Here is an 8,850-nt window from a genome sequence, read left to right on the forward strand (position 1 = left end):
TCAAAATGGTGGTGATAAGATTTGTCTTATAACCAAGAAGTTGGAGTTTATCCATGAAGCTGTCTCAATCAAAATTAAGAAAAAGTGGTACAAAGTTCTTGTAACTGAATCATCTAATTGGAACCCCAATATTTTGGATCTTGAAAAAGAGGAGTCTACTGATTACTCCCTCTTTGAGTCCGATGAGGAAAAAGTAAGTAAAGACGATGCTTCTGAATCAAGTTTTATCGCTGACACACCACCTCCACATCCCCCAATTCACCCTGTTGAAACATGTGTTGTCGAAAAGGAGCAAGATGCAGATCAATCTAAATCCCATGTATCAGAAAGTTTCATTAGTACGCAACCTGTATACGCTAAAATGGGTACTGATGCAGTCTCAAGTAATGCAGAATTAAAGAAGAATGAAACATCTTCCAAATCCTTGTTAAAACCTCCTGGATACACGAGTACTCGATTACATTCTCAAGCAAATAGTATCGGATCATCTACTGCAAAAAATAAAGTATTTGAGAACTTCATGAACATGGGGAAAGCTTTGGGTTATGATGTTCACAAAACTTCCAACAACCTCACAAAAGTACTCCTTAGTATGCGTGGTTTCAAGACAATCTAATGAACTTTATGTCCATAAACATTGGAGGCGGTATTTCTTTTAGTAACAAACAGAGGTGGATAAGTAACCTTTGCAATACTCATAAACTTACGGTGTTAGGTGTCCAGGAAACTAAACACCTTACTCCTAACCACATGGCTATTAAATCTCTATGGGGTAATTTTCACTTCAAGTTTGCATCGTCTAGTGCTTCGGGCTGTTCGGGTGGTATTATTACATTATGGGATCCGCATATCTTCCTTAGTAAACGGGTTATATCTTTTGCTAACGTTCTTATTGTGGAAGGATCCTTTCATGATGCCCCGGATCCTTGTTTCCTTATAAATATATACGCACCCCAATCCAAATCTGGTAAAAAGAGAATCTGGGACTTTCTTCATAATTTCATCGCCTTACATCAAGGTAACTTCATCCTCTTTGGTGATTTCAATGCAGTTAGGTACCCACATGAAAGATATGGGTCTCGTTTCAGCGCTTCTGTAGCCGCTGATCTTAATAACTTCATTGTCGATTCCGGGTTAATTGATGTCCCTCTTGGTGGCCGAGATTTTACCAGATTCAACAAATCTTGTACTCAACGAGCTAAACTTGATCGTTTCTTGATTTCAAATAGTTTTCTAAACCGATTTCCAGATATGGTAGGTATGATTCATTCTAATCTTTGGTCAGACCATTGCCTAATCACGCTTACTAAGGATTCTTCAGACTACGGTCCGATCCCTTTTAAACTGTTGCATTCCTGGTTTAAACATGATGGGTTTGAAAATATCGTCCAAACAGCCTGGAACGATATTAATCACACTTTCCATTCGAACCCTCAGATCAATTTTAAGAACAAGTTAAAACATGTCAAAGATTCTTTGAAAGTTTGGATCAAGGAGCGTAGAATGGCAGCAGATGGTGAAAAGAAGTCAATTATCGCAAATCTTTCGGCTATTGATGCTCAGATTGATCAAGGTATTACTTCATCCACTTTGGCGCAAGATAGGTCTAATGCTCTCTTTGATGTTCATCACCTTGAGCAAGATGAAATGGCTAATATGGCTAAAAAAAACTGGAAACTATATCACAACCTTGGCGATGAAAACTCTTCCTTCTTTCATTCGGCTCTAAATAGAAAGAGGAAGAAAATGCAAGTTACGGGCATTATGAACCATGGCACATGGACGACTGACCCGCTGCAAGTTAAAACAATTTTTCTTGATTCATTCGTCAATAAATTCAAGAAACAGGAGTGTGTTACTATCAATTCTCCAAGTCCACATCTTAAGAAAATATCTGGAGAGGATGCGAATTATTTGATTTCTGATTTTACAGACAATGAAATTAAAGATGCTGTTTAGTCTTGCGGTAGCGAGAAATCTCCGGGCCCAGACGGGTTTTCGTTTAAATTTGTCAAGCATTTTTGGCACCTTATCAGTAGAGACGTCTATGATATGGCCCGTAATTTTCACTCTTCTTGCGCTATCCCTATTGGTTGCAATGCATCATTTTTTTCGCTAATTCCTAAAAAGATTAATCCAATTCACACTAATGACTATCGTCCTATTAGTCTCATTGGAATTCAATACAAGATCTTAGCCAAGATTTTGGCTAATCGATTAGCCTCGGTCATTAGCGATGTCATCAGTCCCGAACAAACTGCCTATGTCAAAGGTAGGCAAATTCTCGACGGTCCCTTAATCATTAATGAGCTAGTCGAATGGTGTAAGAAAAAAAAAGAAAAAAACAATGCTTTTTAAAGTGGACTTTGAAAAAGCTTTCGACTCTATTCATTGGGATTACATTTTCTCTATGATGAACTTCATGGGTTTTCACCCAAAATGGGTTGCTTGGATTCGTGCTTGCCTGGTTTCCTCAAGGGCATCTCTTCTCATTAACGGTAGTCCCTCTTGTGAATTTCCTATTGAAAGAGGTCTGTGTAGTGACCCGAACTTTTCCATGTTTATATATATATATTAAATGAAATTGTTATTTACATGATTAAATGTTTCCAACATGTTAAGCAATCAAACTTGTTAAGACTTGATTAATTGAAATATGTTTCATATAGACAATTGACCACCCAAGTTGACCGGTGATTCACGAACGTTAAAACTTGTAAAAACTATATGATGACATATATATGGATATATATATAGTTAACATGATACTATGATAAGTAAACATATCATTAAGTATATTAACAATGAACTACATATGTAAAAACAAGACTACTAACTTAATGATTTTTAAACGAGACATATATGTAACGATTATCGTTGTAAAGACATTTAATGTATATATATATATATATATCATATTAAGAGATATTTATACATGATAATATCATGATAATATAATAATTTAAAATCTCATTTGATATTATAAACATTGGGTTAACAACATTTAACAAGATCGTTAACCTAAAGGTTTCAAAACAACACTTACATGTAACGACTAACGATGACTTAACGACTCAGTTAAAATGTATATACATGTAGTGTTTTAATATGTATTTATACACTTTTGAAAGACTTCAATACACTTATCAAAATACTTCTACTTAACAAAAATGCTTACAATTACATCCTCGTTCAGTTTCATCAACAATTCTACTCGTATGCACCCGTATTCGTACTCGTACAATACACAGCTTTTAGATGTATGTACTATTGGTATATTCACTCCAATGATCAGCTTTTAGCAGCCCATGTGAGTCACCTAACATATGTGGGAACCATCATTTGGCAACTAGCATGAAATATCTCATAAAATTATAAAAATATGAGTAATCATTCATGACTTATTTACATGAAAACAAAATTACATATCCTTTATATCTAATCCATAAACCAACGACCAAAAACACCTACAAACACTTTCATTCTTCAATTTTCTTCATCTAATTGATCTCTCTCAAGTTCTATCTTCAAGTTCTAAGTGTTCTTCATAAATTCTACAAGTTCTAGTTACATAAAATCAAGAATACTTTCAAGTTTGCTAGCTCACTTCCAATCTTGTAAGGTGATCATCCAACCTCAAGAAATCTTTGTTTCTTACAGTAGGTTATCATTCTAATACAAGGTAATAATCATATTCAAACTTTGGTTCAATTTCTATAACTATAACAATCTTATTTCAAGTGATGATCTTACTTGAACTTATTTTCGTGTCATGATTCTGCTTCAAGAACTTCGAGCCATCCAAGGATCCGTTGAAGCTAGATCCATTTTTCTCTTTTCCAGTAGGTTTATCCAAGGAACTTAATGAAAGGACCCGTTCATATACATTATAAACGATTCACAATAGTTGATTACATTGCGAGGTATTTGACCTCTATATTATACATTTTGCAAACATTGCATTCGTTTTTAAAAGACAATCTTTCTTTACATCGAAAATTTACAGGCATGCATACCATTTCATAATATCCACTATCCAACTATAAATTGATTTAATAATAATCTTTGATGAACTCAATGACTCGAATGCAACGTTCTTCGAAATATGCTATGAAAGACTCCAAGTAATATCTTTAAAATGAGCAAATGCACAGCGGAAGATTTCTTTAACACCTGAGAATAAACATGCTTTAAAGTGTCAACCAAAAGGTTGGTGAGTTCATTAGTTTATCATAATCATTTATTTCCATCATTTTAATAGACCACAAGAATTTCATTTCCAGTTCTCATAAATATACGTCCCATGCATAGAGACAAAAATAATCATTCATATGGTGAACACCTGGTAACCGACATTCACAATATACATATAAGAATATCCCCATCATTCCGGGATCCTCCTTCGAAATGATATAAATTTCGAAATACTAAAGCATCCGGTACTTTGGATGGGGCTTGTTGGGCCCGATAGATCTATCTTTAGAGTTCGCGTCAATTAGGGTGTCTGTTCCCTAATTCTTAGATTACCAGACTTAATAAAAAGGGGCATATTCGATTTCGATAATTCAACCATATAATGTAATTTCGATTACTTGTGTCTATTTCGTAAAACAGTTATAAAAGTTGCGCATGTATTCTCAGCCCAAAAATATAAAGGGTAAAAAGGCAAATGAAACTCACCATACAGTATTTTGTAGTAAAAATACATATAACATCATTGAACAAGTGTAGGGTTGGCCTCGGATTCACGAACCTATATTAATTATATATATTTATATGACGGTCAATATTTGTCTAACAATTTAGGCCAAGTCATAGTGTATCACAATCCTAATGCTCGAGTCTAATATGCAAAGATCGACGAAAATTAGTTTGACTCAAAAATGATTTTCAAAAGTTTATAAATGATTATTATATAATTTAAATATCGTCGCTTTATATTTTTAAAAATATTTTTAAAAGATTGAATAGAGTAAATAATATAATTCATTTATTAATAAATAAAATTTTATATTAAAATATACTTTCATATGTCTTAAGTAGTAAAATTTATAGAGTTCGTTTAATATCATAAAAATATTGCGATAGATTCTATTGAGGTAATTATATAATTTGTATCACATTTTTATTTGATAAAATAGCATTGGTAATAATAATAAGTAGAAGTCGTATTATTTTGTATTAATAATTACAATAATTAAGTGTTAATAATCTTAGTTTTACTTATAATAATACTAATGAATATAAATATTATAATAATGATAACCCTAGTAACTATTTTAATGATAATAATAATAATAATAATACTAATTTTAATTTTAATAACAATAATAATAATTATTATTAATGATAATACCTTTTACTTATAATAATAATAATAATGATAATAATAATAATATTTAGTAAAAACTAGAACGACGATAATAATAATAATTTTTACGAAATTTCAATAGGCTATAATTTATAATCCGTCCATCAGATCCCTTTGGCATCTAAAGGAAAAGTTATTAATTTGTCACTAGCTTTCCAATGACATGCATATCTTATACCTTATTTCATCCCTAGTATAACAACCTTTAAGATTCAACATAACTTATCTAAGGGCAATATCAAGTATACAAGCATGCATAATCCTATATTCTCGAGCACTAATCAGGGATACACTATTAGTAAATAAAAGTTAAGTTATGAGTGCTCACGTATCAATATTGAGATTCAATATTGCAGGAAAGGTACGCAAACGCAACGGAGATGACAAACACTAGATTGACTCCACGAACTATACCCCTGATCCATACCCATAACCTCCATAGCTATAACCCATAATTTCCTTAGCCCTATCCTACTCGAAAAAACTCCTTTTGAGATCACGCGGGCAGAGCCCTGTCGTAGTATTTTATGTATAATACTAATAATATTAATACTCCTAACCATAAAATTAATATTAGTAATAATAATAATAATAATAATAATAATAATAATAATAATAATAATAATAATAATAATAATAATAATAATAATAATAATATATAATTATATATGGAGAGAATCAGAGAGTAGATAGATAGATAGTATGAAAGTTCGGCCAGAATAATCAAGCTTAAATAATGTGACAAGCATCAAGACCCATGCGAGTTCTTCTTTCTTTACATGTGGTCGCATGACCTTATTTCCCAGCTCATATCCCACTTTGAGCTCCGCCGACACCCGTAAATATTATTATTATGTATTTAATATATTTAATTTATATAATTACTTATATAATATATTATATTTACGCTCATGGTAAAAATATAATTTTTACTAAAATGACACGTACGTTGTCACTCAACTCATGTACCACTTTCAGTTTTTCGTGCGCACTTTCGTGCGTTTAGAAAACTAGCCTTTTACATTACGTGACGTGTACCTTTTACAAAAATTAGACTTCCTCCTTAGTAATTTACCTTTATAAAAATATAACTTATAAAGTTGAGCGTTGTGGTCATTTCCTTCTATAAATCAAAGTCTCGTTGTTTGTCAAAATATTTTATTTTTAAATTAATCGTTTTGTGACATGTACCTTTGTTAATAACTAGACCTAAATAAATTAAAAACTAACCCACTCAAAGTGTTACTTAATCTTTTGAGTATTTTGGTCATTTCCTTAACTTTCTAATTACTATATCTTAATATTTATCGAATCAAATAACCAAATGTTACCATCCTTTATTTAACTAATATATCTAATATACCTAAACATGTTGTAACCAACATTTACGTTTATTTAAACAAAGACTTTTTAATAACAAGTTCTATTATATCGAAAACGGTTTTGCACGTTTAAAAATAGATCTATAAAATATTATGAAATTCCATTCTCCACTAACCCTTGTCTAATCCTCAATAATAACACTTTTGTTCTTACATATAATCACTTTTCCAAATATTCCGAATACCGTTAAAAGTAAGGGTTTTCTAATTCAAAGTGGACCTCATAACAGAGACTCATGATCATAGTTCAATGTATCCGATAATTCAATCATTTGATATTATCTTTTAATCTCGTCGATAAACTTACACCGAACAAATACGTTTATGTAACATATTATTCATTCAATACCTTGATAACATTTCCAAGTTCATAAAATAGATCTCATAGCTTATATTCATATTAACTAATCCGTTCAATGTTTTATTAATATATCTCAATTTAATAATCACACATGTATATGTATATATATTTATTTACACATAATTGTTCGTGAATCGTTAGGCATGGTCAAAGGGTAATTGATTACATGAATATAGTTTCAAAGCTTTCGAGACTTAACGTTACAGATTTTTGCTTATCGTGTCGGATATATATAAAGATTAAAGTTTAAATTTGGTTGGAAATTTCCGGGTTGTCACAGTACCTACCCGTTAAAGAAATTTCGTCCCGAAATTTGAGTGGAAAGGTCGTGAATGATAATAAGTATGTTTTCATGATGCATACGGGCTGAAAATTAGAGTTTTATCATCAGCGAATACTTTGGATAAACAATCCATTTATATGAAGAGTACGAATGAAGGTAACATAGAAGAGTGAAATGAGTAAGTGTAGATTCATCTTATCATTTGACGTAGATATGATTGATTCCCAGATTTTAAGGGATTTGAAGAAAATCTTCTTAATAAGATTTGACTCTCCGGTAATCAAGGGAATTAGGATCCGCTTTAAATGCGATCGTCCATTTTAATTGTTCTGTCAGAGATTTTCTTATAAATTCACCTCCTTCATTTCCTTACAACTCACACCATCTGTTGATGCATTTTATGCAAATCCCTAGACATCTACCCAAGTCCATTGCAGGTACAACAGTTTACAGGCCACCATGATTGCTCGTTATTATCCTATCCGTGTTTGTATGTGGTTACAGGAACTGCAGGAACGAGATTTAGATGTTTGACTATGTTAGACTTAGTCAGACGTACGAGTGAAGCCTCACTAGTACGGCTGACAGGCTCATACGCATGGTTGATGCTGAGCTAAGTCACAATTACAACCTAAATGATAAGACACGAGTGAGTGATCACCCGTACGGTTGATGAAGCCAACTCGTACGTGTGATGAATGAATCGTATGGGTGTGTCAACAGCAGGGGTATATAAAGTCTTATGTTCTTCATTTTAGGTTAAGCCTCTCATTTGTTACACACACTCAGATCTAGTGAGCTCCTTCGATTCTCTCTCAGTCCAAATTACCCAGGTGGTGAATAATAGCTCTAGGTGTTGATCTAATCACACTTGATTTAGTTGTGGTTTGACTAAATTAATCAAAAAAAAACTTAACCTATTCACTAGAGGATTTGATTCACTTATTCTGCCATTGTGTGAGTTAAATCTGTTGATTTCTAAGTTCCTAGTCATGTTTCATCACCTTCTATTCTTTCCCCCTCAATTCATATTTTAAAGTATTCATCAATATGCTCCATCCAGTTCTGATTCTCGATATACTTCTAACTTTCATATCGGTCATTTTTTTTTTTTTTTTCTACCGCCGGAAGAATCTATTTACTTCTACTATACTCTTGGGTTTATAGTGTTCCTAGTTCTCCCGTGTCTTTATATTGCTATATGCATCGATATATATGGTTTATAATTTCTGGTTTGTCGTTGGGCTTTATATGTTCCCTTATATTTCAAAGTCTCTGCTTCTGTCTTCTATAATCATTATCATTCACAGTTAATGCTCTCTTTTATTTGCTGCAATTTATACCCCAATTTCTATTTCGGAGTTTTGTCCTTTCGTTTCTTCTTCTTGCGATTAAGCACCGCTTGTAATGGTCCAGAATTCACAGATATGAATTTCGAAATGAACATTGTTAA

At 32.3% G+C, this 8,850-nt stretch overlaps 1 protein-coding gene across 1 annotated transcript; it reads left to right on the plus strand.

Annotated features, from left to right (window-relative positions):
• Nucleotides 1-750: 750 nt before the first annotated feature.
• On the plus strand, nucleotides 751-1,959 carry LOC139868958 (uncharacterized). The gene has a single exon (XM_071857293.1). The coding sequence runs from the start codon at nucleotides 751-753 to the stop codon at nucleotides 1,957-1,959; it is 1,209 nt and encodes a 402-aa protein (XP_071713394.1).
• Nucleotides 1,960-8,850: the final 6,891 nt, after the last annotated feature.

Source organism: Rutidosis leptorrhynchoides, chromosome 9, assembly GCF_046630445.1.
Source record: "Rutidosis leptorrhynchoides isolate AG116_Rl617_1_P2 chromosome 9, CSIRO_AGI_Rlap_v1, whole genome shotgun sequence".
NCBI lineage: Eukaryota > Viridiplantae > Streptophyta > Magnoliopsida > Asterales > Asteraceae > Rutidosis > Rutidosis leptorrhynchoides.

Excerpts from the sequence above, each read along its gene's own strand:
- LOC139868958 (XM_071857293.1), top strand. The coding sequence starts at position 751 with ATGGCTATTAAATCTCTATGGGGTAATTTTCACTTCAAGTTTGCATCG.